Consider the following 15,195-nt stretch of genomic DNA (forward strand, 5'->3'; position numbering starts at 1 on the left):
GATCCAAGTGGTGGATTTCCATGAGTAAATCCATTATGGAGAATAACAGAAGGTATATGATGCTGTCACATTCTTCCCATCCACACTAAGTATTCCAAGGAGAAATGCAGGTAATCCAGTAGGACAGTGTTTCGCAAACTTTAATGCGCAGCTCAGTCACCTGGAGATGTCATTAAATGTAGATAGATTCCCAGTCAGTAGGTCTAGAGTGAGACCCAAGATTCTACATTTCTAACAAGTTCCCACAGAATGCTGATGCTGCTGGTCCATGGTCACACTTTGGGGAGCAATGAATAAAGAGATACTGAGAAGCAGATGAGCAGCAGGTCTAAAGCTACTAGTGAAAAGCTAGTAAGTGTTGATGACATGGATAGGAAGGAGGTGGTACAAATCTCTACATGGTGACCAAGATAGTAAATGGCCAGTAGTCTCTCCTCTCATTCCAGCTTCCTGAAGATAGACATAAGTATACTGAACATAAAATTTAACCTAAAGAGCAAAAAGATTTCCAAGCTGGGAAGTGGTAGGAGGCAGCATGACTTTTTTCCCCCTATTATTTATTCTAACTTGTTAATGTTTGTGTACATGTGTCTATTGATTTTTGCTTCAATTATTTTTCTGGTTACTTTGCTTAACTTTCATTCAAAGAGTTCTTCAGTCAATAGTTTTTGAGAGTTAGAGTATTTAATCATCATCTGCAAATGATCGATGAGTAGGACCTTGTCCCTTCGTATTCACGAGACTCATTTACTTTTCCTGCCTTATTGCATAATCTAGGCTTCTAACACAATGTTGAACTCTAGGTTGCTGACATTATGTAGCTAAGGCATTTTGCAAATGTTTAGATCTAAGCTTTTGGAGCCATACACCTTTACATTGCAATGCCAGCTTCCTTCTCAAGTGAACGCTGTCTCCTTTCATTATGGGCTTCAAAGGTGCTATGCCTAAAGCGTCTTCTGCTTTTGGAGAAGGAGAAGAGCCACTGTAGGACTTAAAAGAGAGAGTACAGGAGCTGGAAGAATGTTTTCTAAGTTTGACAAACTTCTTCAAGGATGCACTCAGATTTCTATCTAGTCTTTCCAATTCAGTTTGCTATGACAGAAAAGGGAGAGATTCAGGCAAGTTGATGAAAAGTAAAGGCTGTACACTTTCCTGGACCATCTTGCAGTCTCTATGATCTAAAGAAATCAAGAATCACACTGATTCCATCTGTCCCACCCCGGAAGTAAAGATGCTTCTTTACCATGAATGAGAAGCCAAGCAGAAAATATAAAAGCAAATGAGTGCTACTGGCGATTGTGATAATGATGTATAAAAGCTATCAAATAATAAATATTTGAAGAAATAATTTGGATGGCAGAGCCAGAGTATGGGTGATTGTATCTTTTAAAAATTAAATGTTATGTCGTAGACTTATAAAAATTATAAGTGATAATTGGGTAGGTTTACAAAAACAACCCATAAGAGGAAAGGCACGGGATAAGAGCCCATGAACACCAGATCTAGCCTCAAGACTTCAGAATTATTTCTTTATTTCACGGTGACATATATAGTAAGAGCTTTGTCATGCTTAATAGATGCTTGGGTGCCAGCTTCATCTCAGAGTGTGCAAGAGACCTTGTTTTTAGGAAGTAGCAAACTAACAATGTAGATTTTTCTCTGTGCCTCCCAAGGGTCTTCCCTCTTTAGTAAAAAGCAGATTTTCCTGCCCATCGCACCAAAATTTAAGATAATCAGTGACCCCAAATGCATGAAGAAGCTGAAGAAAATAAAACAATAAATCTTAAAAATAAAGAAGAAGAGTAGGAAGGAGTCAAGGAAACAAAGTAAGGCAACTTAACTTCTGAGTAATGGTGCCACTGGAATGTGGATAATATCTGGGTAAAGATTATAAACATAGTATTCGCATGACCAAAAACTAGTGGGGTGGAAAACTTGAAATGTTTTCAAGTAAAATAAATACTGTATTGTACTGAAAAGTTTATTAAAAGTGAAGGCATCTGTGCTGATAAATGGAGTCGCTAGTCTTCCCTGCATAAGGGCTTTTAGGCTCTCATTATTATAGCTTTGTAAGGGCTTTGGCAAAGATGTGATATGTTCCTACAAACTGGCAAATCATATCTCCCTGTTGCCTGTTTTTTGGGTCAATGCCTCATGTGTAGGATAATACTCTCTTCAAATGTTTTCTCTTGGTATGGTATAACAGTTAAATTATATTAAAAATTGTTTTGAAACAAAAATACATTGTCAATTCCACTAATGTGTTAGAAAAAAAGTAAATCTCCCATTTTGGATTAGCAAGAGCTTCAATGGGTTTCACTGAACAGAACATTCTTTTGTGTGTGTAAAGAGAAAAAAGTAAATTTTAGTTGTAACAAAAGTTGCAAACTTTATGTGTTCGAAAATATTTTTCTCTTCTGTGTAAGCAAATGTTGTCAACCAGTTTTGGTTGTTTAGTGGATCATATTCTAAAATGAGCCCTAAGCGTGTTATAAAAATAAAATGTAAAAATTTATCCTTCAATCTAATTGGCCTAATATGTACTGTATTTTCACCCAGGAACTCCTCTGTTGTGCTTGATGTCAAAATATTCTCTTGGAACCTACACATTGTTCTTACATGCAATCCATTAAAAGACAAAAAATAAAGTTTCCCAGTCCATGCAAAAGTATGAGAAAAAGTTAGCAATGGAGAATCCAACTATAGTATGGTAATTTCAATCCATTCTCTGTTTAATGAAATCAATAGGAGAGAAAAAAAATTACCTTAAATATCATCTTGCAAAAACATAGACACATTTAATTAAATGGATATATTATAAAATTCACACGCACACATAGAACCAGAGCTATACATCACAGCAAGAAAACCAACAAAAAAAAAGCAGTGTGCAAAGCCAATGTGTAGGAAGTGCATGAACACACAGGAGCAGCAGCTGATTTTTGCACCTGGTAAAGAAAGCCATATGGAAAGATCAGCAGGTCAGAAGCAAAGCAAGTAGGGCATATGATGCGGGCATGCAATGGGGAACACTGGAAGAGGCAAGCCACTGCACACAGACTTTATGGAGTTAATGTATGAAAAAGCTTACTTCATTTAGAAAGCTCACTAATTGGTCTACCGTTAAATAATCAGTTTTGTCTCCATTGCTGAAAAGAAATTTATTAGAAAAAGTAAGTTTTTGTATATGATGCTACAGTAGGTACGATTTACATGTTGACATTTGTTGATGATAATGCTAAACTTATCTTCTAACCCTGAAGTAGTGGTGCATTCTTAAAATGGCCAGAGACTGTACGAAAAACAAAAACAAAAACAAAAACAAAAAACAACCCAACAACAAGAGAAAGAAAACACTCCCGCTAGCTCACAGAACATGTCTGCAGTTCTCTAGTATTATGAAAAGCCATTATTTTAAATACAACATGTAAGTCATCCATTTGAAATAACTGGGATGAATGAACTTTTCAACAACATAATAACATTCCAAATTGAATCTAGTTAGTTCACATAATGGGTTAATACCTAAAGGAGCAGGTTAAAATTATAGGTAGTTAGTAAAGCCAATGCAAGGGGGAAAAAATTGTTCCAGGTGCTGCCATTAATTTTTGTAAAAGTTTCTCGAAATCTCCGAGTGAACTTTTACAGTGATAAACTAAGGGGTGAAAATGTAACCCTAGCTACATAATCCTAGAGACTCTCAACCTACTATATTAAAACATTATGACAAAAATGTTTTAAAAATCTAAAATGACAACAATATGACATTTTCTTTTAAGTAGAACTTACATTTTTTTAAAAAGATCCTCTATATCTGTCCGAGGACAAATCTTTTGTGTCAGTTCATAGAACTTCTCATAAGTAAATGCTGCAGGCTCAATTTCATCATTCTGTAAAGAGCAAAGAGTGTCATAACACATGCAACATTTTTCTCCTTGGAGGGAAAGAATCGACAGGATCATGAAGCAAAGCAATGACTACCGGTGATCCCAGGGCCCCCATTTCAGATTCTTACTGATAGAAGCCAGAAGGCCAATTCCAGCTGTAGCCAGGCCATCCCGCCAGCACACGGCACGTGTAAATGGGTGTTTCTGGTTACCATGCAGCCAGGACTTGTGTGTTCAAACACTGACTACAGCTGGGTTTGCTCTGGGAAACACCCCGTAAAATAAATATAAAGAAACATTTCCTCTTTCTCTCCTTGAGGGAGAAAAGCAAGTGCCTGCCTAAAGGATGCTGAATAAATCAAACCTAGTGTTTACTTAGGCTCATCTTGTGAATTTTCACAAGATCACATGAAGGGGCTCAGGATGACCACATACAATTTTACTTTTCACACTTTAGTTTGTATTTCAAATTGGATTTGTTAAAGTAGTAACAGGCCTAAATATTTTTTGTAGTCAATAAGTTAATTTCAATTATCCTAGGTCCAAAGGGCCAGGTACACAAATGGTTTGTGTAGGGAGGGGTGCTTTATAAAATATCTCACAGCCATCTTGAAGAACAGGATTTATTAGCTAATTATTCAGGCTCACACTGTGTTTGGTCAAGGCAAGGTGGATGGGCTTCTCTAAAATAAGCTTTCTGGGGGCACCTGGGCATTCAGCCAGCTGGGCATCTGACTCATGACTTTGGTTCAGATCATGATTTTAGAGTCATGAGATCGAGCCCAGCATCTGGCTCTGTGCTGGGCATGGAGCCTGCTTGAGATTCTCTCTCCCTCTGCACGCCACCCCCGCTCCCCCACGTTCTCTCTCTCTCTCTCTCTCTCAAAAAATAAGATAAAATAAACCTTCCACAAGCTGTGTAAAAGAGCAAACTGGCTATCATTTCCTTTCCCTAATAAAGTTGATAAAAACATTGTGAAGTACATTATTTGAATTTAAGAACATTTAGTTTAAAATGCTCAGAAAATAAAAGACAGGCAGGCAGGAGAAGAAGAAGGGAAAGTTATCTGTACTTTATGAGATTGAATCCAGTTTTGAATCAAAATGACAGCAGTTTAGAATAAAAAATCTGGCTTATTACGTATGAGAACATAAATAGACAAAGTCATTTAGAAACACATGATTAAATGAATAGATACCTTTCCACTGGGAAGACCTAACTCCTTGAGTGCTTGAAAGATCACTTTTTCTGTTTTCCCCGACGCAAACGTTCTAGTAATACTAGGGCAGAAAAGAAAACAAACAAACAAACAAAAAGCCAAGTTATTGTTGATTCTGTTTTCTCTGAGGCAAAACTCCAAGTAATACTCAGATGGTAGGATGGCAGGGAGAGAAAGGGAAAGGAAGTAGAATTTAGTTTTCATTTCTAGGTATTTTTTTATTTCCCTAACTAGCTCCTGCAATATTCCTCTGGTTATACTCGAGAGGCAACTTGATTCTCAGATGACTGTCCCCCTGGGTGGACACAAGAAGCCCTGGAGATCCTGCTGGACAAAAACAATGATACACTTTGATCCTACCAAATAACTTTCTCTGGAAAAAGGAACATGGCAGATGGGACAGGTCTAGAATAAAACCTCATGTTGACACTATCTAGGCTTGGGGGAAAAAAAAGTTTCCTCAGAGTTCAGCCTCTGCCTAAAATGGCTCTTTATAGCTTGTTTTCATACTTACTACAGCTGACATCCAACATCAGACATATTTTTTAAAATTTTAAAAAGATTTTATTTATTTATTTGAGAGATAAATAGAGAGGAGCATGAATGGGGGTGCTTAGAGGGAGAGGGAGAAGCAGACTCCTTGCTGAGGGGAGCTCTACATGGGGCTCAATCTCAGGACCCTGAGATCATGACCTGAGCCAAAGTAAGACGCTTAACCAACTGAGCCACCCAGGTGCCCTTAAATTTTTCTTGAGCTAACTAAGCACCCTCGAGCTACTCTGAAATGCCAGCTACAACAAAGATTAGGGAGTTGATGAAGAAAGGGGTAGATGAGGTGGGAAGGGGAGCTAGGGGAACATTTGCTCAATGTTTCAATAGAATCTTGGTACTACCCTGACACATGGCATTTCTGAATAATGGTGTTCCCTTTATCTTGTATGGTGTGCATCAAGGCTGCTAAAATGAGTACTACCTTAATAAGCATATTTCCTGCTTATGACAAATACACTGGTGACACCCAGAATGACCTATTGAGAGGAGCTGGTGTCCTAGATTCATGTTGGTCCTGAGCTGTGCTTTAGCCAACCAAAGGAACCTTCATTCATTCTGTGGCTGGAAGCCCAGGTAATCTATCACTGTAATAACTGAAACTCTAATTTCAAAAGTCCAGCCTCGACCTGAGGATAGAGCTGTTTCATGTGGGAAGCGTGGCCTTCTCCATGAGCACAATGGGCTTTGTAACAGCACCTCCCAACACGCAACCCTGTCATGCGCTCGTTATTCATGTTAAGTGGAGGCCAGCTCCAACTGTAAGCACGGAGAGCCAATTATTCTTGATGAGTGGGAGAAAGCACCTCTACAACTGCAGAGTATAACTTCCCCAAATAGATTGGGAAGAACGAACTTTAAGTCAAGGAATTGTTATGTGTTCATTCAAAGCTTTATGGTTTTATACTTGGTCCAAGAATACTCTTGAGAAGTACATTTTTAAGGGCACTTTACACAGTGGCATTCAATTCTACGGAGGCCCAAAGATTCCCTTGAACAAATCTATGGACGTGGTTGCACATATGTGTTTGACATTAAGTAAACCAGTTTCCAGTGTTGAGGGTGTTATGTTCACATTTTCCCACTTCCCTAGAGTTCACAGAATTTGTATACACTAAATTGGTTTGAGAAGCAATTTATCTGACCTTTATAAAACAGGGGAAAGTAGCTATTCAGTGTTCTCTCTCTCTTTTTTTTTTTTTTAAATTATGTGTTAATGTGAGAGCTACAGGTGCCAGCATCCCCACATTTGGGATGCCTGGCAGAAGGAAACTGCTTGCCTAGCAATCTCAGGGGTATCTCGGCAAACCTGAGCTTTGGTTAGGTTTGGAGACGCATGAGAAATGAGATGAAAACTGATCGATGTGGTCATGAATGTAGCAGGTACAGGGCCTGAGCCCTTCTGAAACAGTAGCAGGGTGTGGGGTAGAGGGAGAGGAGGGAAGGGAGGAAGGGAAGAGTGTATAGGAATAGAAGTTTTTGGCTAAGAGCTTGCTGAAGTGCCAAGAAAGAAACAGGGAGTAGGAGGAGGAGATGCAAGCATTTGCTTGCATGGGGTGGGGAGAGCAAATAAAGAGATTGAGAGAGAAAGAAAAAATAGGGTGTCCATTCCCAGGAGAGAGGAAAATCCCCGTAGGAATATATCAGTGAAGGCAGAGTCAGAGCCCAACAACATGATTGTGCAAAAAACAGAGGCAAGAGGTGGCATTATGGCCAGAGGGGTTTGTTCTCTGGCCCCTCCTTCCTGAGGGGGCTTGGGTTGGGCAATGTCACTGCAGGTTTGCCCACCTCATTCTCAAGGAGACCAAGCCCAGGATGGAAAATAGGAGAAAGGAAGTTGAGTAAGAGTAAGGCCATTGCCCTGGTTTATCTAACAAAGTGCCTTTATTGCCTTTGCTCCAGACAGCTATCAGACAGCTTGGGCCTTAAAATGGATTCCCTTAGGGGGGTTGTGAGGCAAAGGGGAATTCTTGGGAGTTTCCAGTTAGAGGCCCAGAAGAATGCCCTTTAACAGGGTCCTGAGAGAAACACATTTATCAAAGCCTGGGGAGACTTTAGACACCTTCATAGGCATATCATGGGAGACTACTTATAAAGGACAGTGATTTATTCAACTCTCTATATACAGCCCCATGCCAGCAGGGTATAGGGTAGAACTCAATGAGTTTTTGTTGGATCAAAATAAACCACCTTCCCCTAAAGAAATGCTATGAAAGCAAATACCCTTGAGTGAAGCCCAATCCTTCTGGAGTCCTGGTTCAATTCTATGTTCCTATAGACTTTATAGGTAACTAAGAGAGCAATGATGCTAGACACCAAGTAGGTCTCATTCTTTCTTTCCCTCAATAGGCCTATGATCCATTCGGTGGTTTTAACACCAACTTCTGAATCACTCAGGGAGGAATCAGGCAGTGATGCCTCAGGAGAGTCCTATCCCCTCTGTAGACAAACCAAGCTTTTGGGACGTAGATGGATTACATAGGAGCTGGGCTGCCATGCCCATACCTGAAGCTCTCAGCCTTCTTTAATACAATGGCCTCCTTTAAGACTACTCCCAACCAGAGCCTGCTATTATTGTCTGGCTACCATATCTCAGCTCTCTAGCCACTGGTTTCAACTCCAGGTTACAAGGGAGGAAATGGCAAAGGAAAGAGTGACTTTCAAACTTTGGTCTGGGTGGGAAAATAAACGGAGTGCAAGTTTGGAAGTTTGAGAGAAAGGGAGTCTGCATAAGACTATATACATAGAAAGGAAAAAGGGAGGTAAAGACTAAGACTTTCTTCATTAATCATCCCTGAAACTTCCTGGATATTAAATTTCAGCTAATACTCAAGAGCAGGGGCCATTCCCAAGCTATGTAATGACTATGAAGCCAGATCCCTTTAAACAGTATGTGCACAATACTAATAGTTTCCATTTTAAGAACTCCAGAATGATAGTGATGAAATGACATTTTAAAAGTGTTTACTCTTAATATCCATTAAAACATTCAGAACAATTTCCACCTAGCTCTTGGCAAGCTCATCTACCAGGAGATTCATCCGCTTTCCTCTGGCTTGGTATCAATTCTCCATCAACTCTGAACAAACTGCCCCCGAATCACAGATGTCTTGTGTCAAACACCTGTTAATACTGGCAGGCACCAAAGAGTTTATGTCAAGGAGAACTAAAGAAAATGACAAAAGGATGGTAATAATTTTGTATGTGAACATACCGATAAGGATCTTTGAAACCATAAAAGACTTCTAAGCTTGTCTAACAATGGCTTGATTAGAATACATATAAATGAAACCAAAATTGCCAGTTAGACGTGCTTTGCTTTGATTGCGATCTATGTGTTTTTACTTTGTCTATTGCCTGAACCTTATCTTGGAAGAAAAAGGACAGTAAGGTATGTAAAAACAGATCCAATATAAATTTCTATTCTCCACACTGCTGTGTTAAGTTTGGACTTATTACTTCAATATAGATTTTAAAGAAAAATATACTATATGTTGGGTAGTAGCTGTAGGATGCTAGGATATATTAAAATAGTTGTCCTGCCATTGCTCAATAGAACAAAGGATTTGCAAAAAAATAAGGATCACTGTAAAGTATCTTTGCATACTGGATAACAATTATCAGTCAAGGGTTTTAACAAGGTGTTTTTGGCTTTTGTTTTTTTAAAAAGCTCTACCTTTTTTTTTTTTTCTAAAGCAGACAGAATGTTGATTTGCTAGAAAGCTAATAAAAAGGAGAATCCTACATGCAGATCTATAAAGACCACAACAAATGCATGAGGTCTATAACTTGGTAAGCCCTCAATAAAAAGTTAAGCAAAAATACGGCCCATGGTCTTCTTCTTTATGATTTGTATGCTTTCAATTTTCTCATTGATATTTAATTCTGTCATATGGATTATGCTTTTTTAAAATATTTTATTTATTCATGAGACACACACACACAAACACACACACACACACAGAGGCAGAGACACAGAGGCAGAGACACAGGCAGAGGGAGAAGCAGGCTCCATGCAGGGAGCCCAATGTGGGACTTGATCCTGGGACTCCAGGATCACAACCTGAGCTGAAGGCAGATGCTCAACCGCTGAGCCACCCAGGCGTCCCTGTCATATGGATTATTACAGAGCATGAAATTAAGAAAAATGATGACTTCTAGGACACTTCTGTTAAAGATTTTATGTATTTGGGCAGCCCGGGTGGCTCAGTGGTTTAGTGCCACCTTCAGCCCAGGCCCTGATCCTGGAGACCCAGGAACAAGTCCCACGTCGGGCTCCCTGCATGGAGCCTGCTTCCTCCCTCTGCCTGCGTCTCTGCCTCTCATTCATTCTCTCCCTCTCCCTGTCTTTCATTAATAAATAAAATCTAAAAAAAAAAAAAAAAAGATTTTATGTATTTGAGAGCAAGAGAGCACAAGCAGGGAGAAAGGCCAGGGGAACGGGAGAAGCAGGCTCCCCACTGAGCAGGGAGCCTAAGGTGGGGCTCAATCCCAAGACCCTGGGATCATGACCTGTGCTGAAGGCAGATGCTTAACTGACTGAACCACCCAGGTGCTCCTAGGACAATTCTATTAAATGTGAAAAGAATAATTTTGAGAGAGTATGAAGATAATTTCCTAGGGGGATCCCTGGGTGGCGCAGCGGTTTAGCGCCTGCCTTTGGCCCAGGGCGCGATCCTGGAGACCCGGGATTGAATCCCACGTCGGGCTCCCAGTGCATGGAGCCTGCTTCTCCCTCTGCCTATGTCTCTGCCTCTCTCTCTCTCTCTCTCTCTCTCTGTGACTATAATAAATAAATAAAAATTTTTAAAAAAAGATAATCTCCTAGGGACACAGAATGAAGTTTCAAGGCAGAATAAAGTGACTTGGCAGAAAGGAAGGTGTAGAAAAGTCAGAAATGGTTCAATGTGATCAGCATGCCACTGCTCAAATGCATTTGCTCAAATGCTATCAGTTGGTGACCTGTTTGCCCCATCTCTGGAAGATAAACAGTTCTTTTTTCTTTTCTTTTCTTTTCTTTTCTTTTCTTTTCTTTTCTTTTCTTTTCTTTTTTTTTTTTTTTTAAGATAAACAGTTCTAAGACAAGATTCTACTCAGTAGCTCTGGATTTTGTTTGCAGTTGGCTTCTTCACTAAAGTGGTATGCAGATAGAAGTCAACAGGAATCAAAGTCTGGAGAATTCTAGAAGACTGGGTTGGGATCCAGGAAACCCATGATTAAGTCAGACTGTGGGCTTAGGCTCATGAATCCAAACACACTCCTGGTTTCATGTGGACAGCTGACCCTCTGAGACCCACACCAGCTTATGGAATTTCCATGAAGTGCTTACACAAACACCAGCCAAAAAGATACTGAAGAGTTTGGTAAAGAATTCCTATTACTACCATCTCAAGATGTCCCCACAGACCACTAGCAAATCCTAACACCAGAAATGGAATAGAGAAGCAGAAAAGAGGGAAGCATGGGGAATCCTCAGAGGGTGAAACATATCAGCTTAGTATTAAAGAAGGCATGTTGGAAGGGTGCCTGGGTAGTTCAGTTGGTTAAGTGCCTGACTCTTGATTTTGGCTCAGGTCATGATCTCAGCGTCCTGGGATCGAGCTCTGAGTAGCCTCCCTGCTCAGTGGGGAGTCTGCTTCATGATCCTCTCTCCCTCTGCTCAACTGTGCTCTAAAACAAACAGAACTGGGGATCCCTGGGTGGCTTAGCGGTTTAGCGCCTGCCTTTGGCCCAGGGCGCGATCCTGGAGTCCCGGGATCAAGTCCCACGTCGGGCTCCCAGCATGGAGCCTGCTTCTCCCTCTGCCTGTGTCTCTGCCTCTCTCTCTCACTCTCTCTATGTCTATCATGAATAAATAAATAAAATCTTAAAAAAACAAATAAAACAAATAGAATTAAAAAAAGACACGTAGAAGACAAATCCGGTTCATGTTTTCTTCATTCCTTTATTTTTTTTAAAGATTTATTTATTTTATCTCTAAAATAATGTGCATGAACAGGGGAAGGGGTGGGGGCAGAGGGAGAGAGAGAGAGAATTTTAAGCAGGATCCATGTTCAGCATAGAGCCCCATGCAGGGCTTGATCTCTCTGAGATCAAGACCTGAGCAGAAATCAAGAGTCAGACGCTTAACTGACTGAGCTACCCAGGTACCCTTGTTTTCTTCATTCTTGATTCCATTCAAGTTTATTGCCTTTTCTTTTTTTTCATTGTCACCGTTACCTTGGGCAGAGCAAGGGGAAAAAGTGACAGCTCAGAAGAGTGTATGGTGCCATGGACAGTACACCTAGAGATGAAGTGCCAAGAAGCCAAAGGAATTCACCTGCCCTGCCCACCAGGGAACAGCAAGGCCCAGAATGAGCACCTCTAGACTAGGTACCACACTTCCAAAGACACAGTCTATACACTCCTACTACAGGTGCACAATACAAACTTCTTTAATTTTAGCTAATTTTTGCTCATGGCAACTAGATGAAATACATCAAAATCCTAAAAACCCACTTATTTGAAGATTAAAAGAATATTGCTGCATTTCTAGATGTTCTTCATCAAGGCAGAGCTAATGCTACCAATTCTGAGTAAAAATGCAACTTTACATCCACAAGGGATTTTTTTTTACAAACTGAACACGGCATTTGATAGAGTGATTTAAACTAAGCTTCCAGAAATATCTTTAGTGAAAGCAATTAACAAGTACTTGTAAAGGGCTCTTTCTTTGGTATCACAAGAGTCGATTCAGGGTATGGAATACAGGCAGAACTGATCGACTTACCTCCTGACTGGAATTTTACCATTTGTGTTGGTCATAAATGCCAATTTCATCCAGCTGGAAAACAATAGTAACAATACTGTTTTAATGTTTCTTAGGAGGAACACTTCAATCCAGTTAAGAACATTAAAAGAAAGTTCATTCAAACAAAGAACATTTATTCTGAAAACAGAGGCAATCATAGAATGTGAGATGAATTTATGGTTGTCAGATTTAGCAAATACAAATACAACTCTCGGTTAAATTTGAATTTAACTGAAAAATACCGTTTTTTTTTTTTTACAAGTATGTTCCAAATGCTGCACAGGATATGCTTACACGAAAAAACTATTACTTATCTGAAATTTAAATTTAACTGAGAGTTCTACCCTATTTGTCCTAGCAACCTAGATGAATTAGAAGATTGGGTGCTTACACTAGGCAAAACAAATTGCAGGTACTTCTTTGGTGACTGGTCTCATCTTTGATTATTGCTCTTTAATAATATTTACTGAGGTGGTAAGAAATGCAACTGCATGGTGACACCAGCCAGTCTTGTCCTGAGGACCCACGGGGACTCCCATCCCTGTTCCCACTGCAGCAAAGCAGAGATCGAATGACCACCTTCCTTAATTTCCAAGAGTAAGAGAAGTTCATTGAAACTGATGATAAGCAACTCGTTACTTTCCGCAGGCTTTCCAGACACACAGGGACCCAGAATATTTATTTGTACTTTGGGACTAGGGCTGTTCTTAGCCAAACTCACATTCTAATTGTTTCCAGCCAATAATATTCTAAGAACAAGAAGAATGTGACAATTTGGTAAAGTTTCTGCCTTATGGCAATTTCCTAGAAGCACAAGTGACTCCTTTGGAAGGGATATTTTCAAAGACAACAGGAGTGAAGGAAGCAGAAAGCACAGAGAGAAGTCACACAAAGTTGTGGTTTCTGCTGGTGCTTTAGCCCGACGCCAGGGGGAGCTCTGGAGTGCGATGTGCACCAGACTGGGTGGCATGGAGCCTGGCTTTTTGTATCCTGTTCCAGCCCATTATGAGCCCAGGGCTTCTCACCAGGAAGAGGAAGGAGCATAGTCTCCTAGGCACAGAGACTCCCCTGCAGCAGGGGGTAATTCTCTGCAGAAGTGGGCAGGTGTGACCTCTTGATGAACTAAACCTCATGGCAGCTGGTGGATGGGTGAATACCAGCTCTATACGGGGATCTCAGCAGGACATCAATGGGACAGTTAAGATCTGGTGTCCAATATGGATATTGGGGTCCCTCAGGTATAAGTGGGCATTCTCAAAGTCTCAGATCCTCTGGGATTCTATGAATGCTCAAAATGTAATGTCAAATATCCATTGTTGCCCTTTATTTTTAAGAAAACATGACAGAGCAACTGCAGAGGAAAAGGAGAAGCAGCTGCACAACAAACAGGTATTTACAAGAGTAGCTATCCTCTACTAAGATGATGGAATGGAAATTGGAGGGATGGCATAATGATCAACATCACTAATATTGAATGAAAGGGGACTAGGAGCCAGGCACTGGGCTGGGTGTTCTCCAGGACCTCATAATATCTGTGCAGTAATCTTGTGAAATGAGTTATGGTCACCTTCTCCATTCACAGATAAGAACAGTAACATACAAGGCTAAGAACTTGCCAAGCGTCACCCAACCACTAAGTAGGTGGCCAAGCTGGGATTATAGTCAAGAGCTCTTAAAGCACCTGCCAAAGGGACCAACAGTAAGGGTGAAAGTACCCCAAGGGCTGACCTTCCTTCTACTGCCTGACAGTCCAAGCAATCACAGCCTTGGTGCTGGGCCTGGTTGCGAGGGCAGGTTTATTCCTGTAATTTTTCAGCATTGCTCCCTTCTGCACCTACAACCACCTGCCAATGACCCTGTGATGGCAAGCAGCTCCATTCCTCCACTGATTGCTGCCTTTTAAACAGGCTGGGATTTCTCCTTGAGTAAACTTCATGTCACCCTGATGGGATAACTTGGGAAGGGTTAAAAATCTACTCCTGTAATATCCCTCTGGATTTTGGATCCTGTGAGCTGGAGTAAGGCCAATACACTTGGATTCCTAACTGGGTGCTAAACAGTCCCTGGGGCCAGTGCTCCTTCTCGACCCTAGAAATGGGTGCTCTTGTAAGAGCTTCTCTTGGCCACACTCCTCAATTCTCAGTTTCACACAACAGAGGCTCCAGCTATAACAGCAGTACCCAACTATGGCCCTAGGCATGGAGAACTCTATCAGCACTCAGCCTGGGGCCTACAATCCAGAGGATACTGAGGTTATAGCATCCACCACCAACCATTCCTTTCATACCAGTTTTGGGCTATGGCATTCATTGGCTATGGGTTTTCAGACATGCCCTGCCAAGTGGCATGAAGGGTACAGGTGTGTATGGGGAACTTCCTCTCCAGGGTCAGGAGCATGGAGGGGAAGGCACGGAATGTGGTGCCTGGCCATATATTTGTGTGTGTGTGTGTGTGTGTGTGTGTGTGTGTGTGTGTGTGTGTTTTAAGCCTTCATCTCCTAAATCTGACCTTTCACTTTTTAACAGCCAAAGACAAAGAGTGATGTAAATAAAACTCACTGTTTCTTGAGGCAGGTCATTGGACTAACATTGTTGGCTCTGAAGTTATGTATGATTGATCTCAATCCTTCTACCCATTGCTGAAAGAGAAAGAAAAGACATTCCTGATGAGCAAAACCATGGATGCTAAAAATGGTGGTTTTCATTAGATAGCCTGTGTCCATTCTAAGAATAATGTAAACTCTTCTTTT

At 40.8% G+C, this 15,195-nt stretch overlaps 1 protein-coding gene across 11 annotated transcripts in view; it reads right to left on the bottom strand.

The window, feature by feature from the left end:
• The window catches only part of PLCB4 (phospholipase C beta 4), a 419,571-nt gene that overhangs the window by 91,231 nt on the left and 313,145 nt on the right, over nucleotides 1-15,195 (bottom strand). For all 11 annotated transcript variants that reach the window (XM_038571637.1, XM_038571634.1, XM_038571639.1 and 8 more), the window contains 5 exons: nucleotides 15,005-15,084; nucleotides 12,426-12,479; nucleotides 5,087-5,168; nucleotides 3,790-3,890; nucleotides 3,092-3,149 (listed from right to left, as the gene is read on the bottom strand). In XM_038571637.1, coding sequence (XP_038427565.1) covers nucleotides 3,092-3,149; nucleotides 3,790-3,890; nucleotides 5,087-5,168; nucleotides 12,426-12,479; nucleotides 15,005-15,084 — 375 coding nt within the window. The remainder of the gene's footprint in view (nucleotides 1-3,091; nucleotides 3,150-3,789; nucleotides 3,891-5,086; nucleotides 5,169-12,425; nucleotides 12,480-15,004; nucleotides 15,085-15,195) is intronic.

This window comes from Canis lupus, chromosome 24 (assembly GCF_011100685.1).
Source record: "Canis lupus familiaris isolate Mischka breed German Shepherd chromosome 24, alternate assembly UU_Cfam_GSD_1.0, whole genome shotgun sequence".
In the NCBI taxonomy this organism is placed as follows: Eukaryota; Metazoa; Chordata; class Mammalia; order Carnivora; family Canidae; genus Canis; species Canis lupus.